The sequence below is a fragment of the Stomoxys calcitrans genome, chromosome 2 (genome assembly GCF_963082655.1).
Source record: "Stomoxys calcitrans chromosome 2, idStoCalc2.1, whole genome shotgun sequence".
NCBI classification, from domain to species: domain Eukaryota; kingdom Metazoa; phylum Arthropoda; class Insecta; order Diptera; family Muscidae; genus Stomoxys; species Stomoxys calcitrans.
Genome location: NC_081553.1, coordinates 218,352,752 through 218,354,122, shown reverse-complemented (window position 1 = coordinate 218,354,122; position 1,371 = coordinate 218,352,752). Strand labels below are relative to the sequence as shown.

The window sequence follows — 1,371 nt, the reverse complement described above, 5'->3', positions numbered from 1 at the left end:
TGATCAGTGGCTTATACTTATAAGACCACTGAATATCAGTGACGAATTGGGTTCAAATCGGACCATATTTCGTTATAGCTGCTATGGGGGCATAAATTATGCACTTTTCACCAGATTATCAAAAAATGTGTTTTACATACATACCCGAGGTTGTGGGTATCCATGGTTTGGCCCGACCGAACTTAATGTCATTTGCAAATGCAAATTTTTCCCTTGAACATTCCACTAAGGAACAGGGGCAAACTTCTCACATATCAATGAGTGCAGTCCGATTCAAGTTTTAAGCTCAATGATAAGGGCCCTCGTTGTTATAGCCGAGTCCGAAAGACGTGCCTTAGTGCGACACCTCTTTGGAGAGAAATTTTACATGGCATAGTACACCCACAAATGTTGCCAGCATTAGGAGGGGAAAAACCCCCATTGAAAATTTTTTCTGTCTCGCCATTTTACTTGTTTATATATATTCTCGAGTTGGTGGGTTGTGGGCGCCACCGAACTTAATGCCTTTTTGGAAGTCACTGTCTAGTGACAAAACTTTAATTTCTATGCTGTCATCATTGTCACTTGTCATCATTGTCATCATCAAATTAGGAATTACACTTTCTTTTTGACTTTTTCCACCATATTGTACAAGTACTTGGTGGGCTTGATGAGAGACATGGTCACCATGGTGGGTAGGTGGGCAGGTAGGTTTTGGCCAAGAACAACGGGACCTACTTGTTATACATCTTAAGAAAATCACTTTTTAATTACTAATGAATTGCATTCATTAAAGAGACTTTGTTAAGTTTTTTTGAATTTTTGTAAAACATTTCTTTTTCTTTCTCTTCCACACAGGATGAGGAATTACACTATGCCGAATTATCTTTACCAGCAGGTGGTGGCTTGGGCGCTGGTGTTGGCATATCTGCCACCTCGGCACCCAAAAAATCCATATCCGTCGATTGTAGCAGCAGCACCATGCTGTTACAGGGGGCCGGCATTAATGCCAATTTGAGTGGCATCTCGGGGGGCACACTGCCCCATGGCAGTAGTGTGCGCAAGCTATTGCCCACCATACCAGCAGCGAGTACGCTGCAACGCAACAAGACCATGGCACCGCCACCCTCATATGACTACTTCGAGGAGCCCACGATATATGCCCAAATTGATCATTATAAGAATGCCAATGCTGCTGCTGCTGCTGCTAACCAGCAACAGCAATTCCAGTTCTGTGTCGCCCTTCCCGCCCTGCATCTCATCACCCAACTCGCAGGGCACACCTTCCACTGTGTCGCCGGGCACGGTACAAATGTATACGCTGCCACCCCATCCCGGTGGATATCACACTCTGCCTCACAATCACCATCAACAGAATGTGCCTCCTCACAG

The 1,371-nt window shown here is 44.8% G+C and overlaps 1 protein-coding gene across 1 annotated transcript in view; it reads left to right on the top strand.

Annotated features, from left to right (window-relative positions):
• Positions 1-1,371, top strand: part of LOC106093703 (hemicentin-1) — a gene marked incomplete in the record, with an annotated part of 778,578 nt that overhangs the window by 776,542 nt on the left and 665 nt on the right. Inside the window, 2 exon segments of the mRNA XM_059361772.1 lie at positions 838-1,190; positions 1,192-1,371. The exon segment at positions 1,192-1,371 is cut by the window's right edge and continues 665 nt beyond it. Coding sequence (XP_059217755.1) covers positions 838-1,190; positions 1,192-1,371 — 533 coding nt within the window.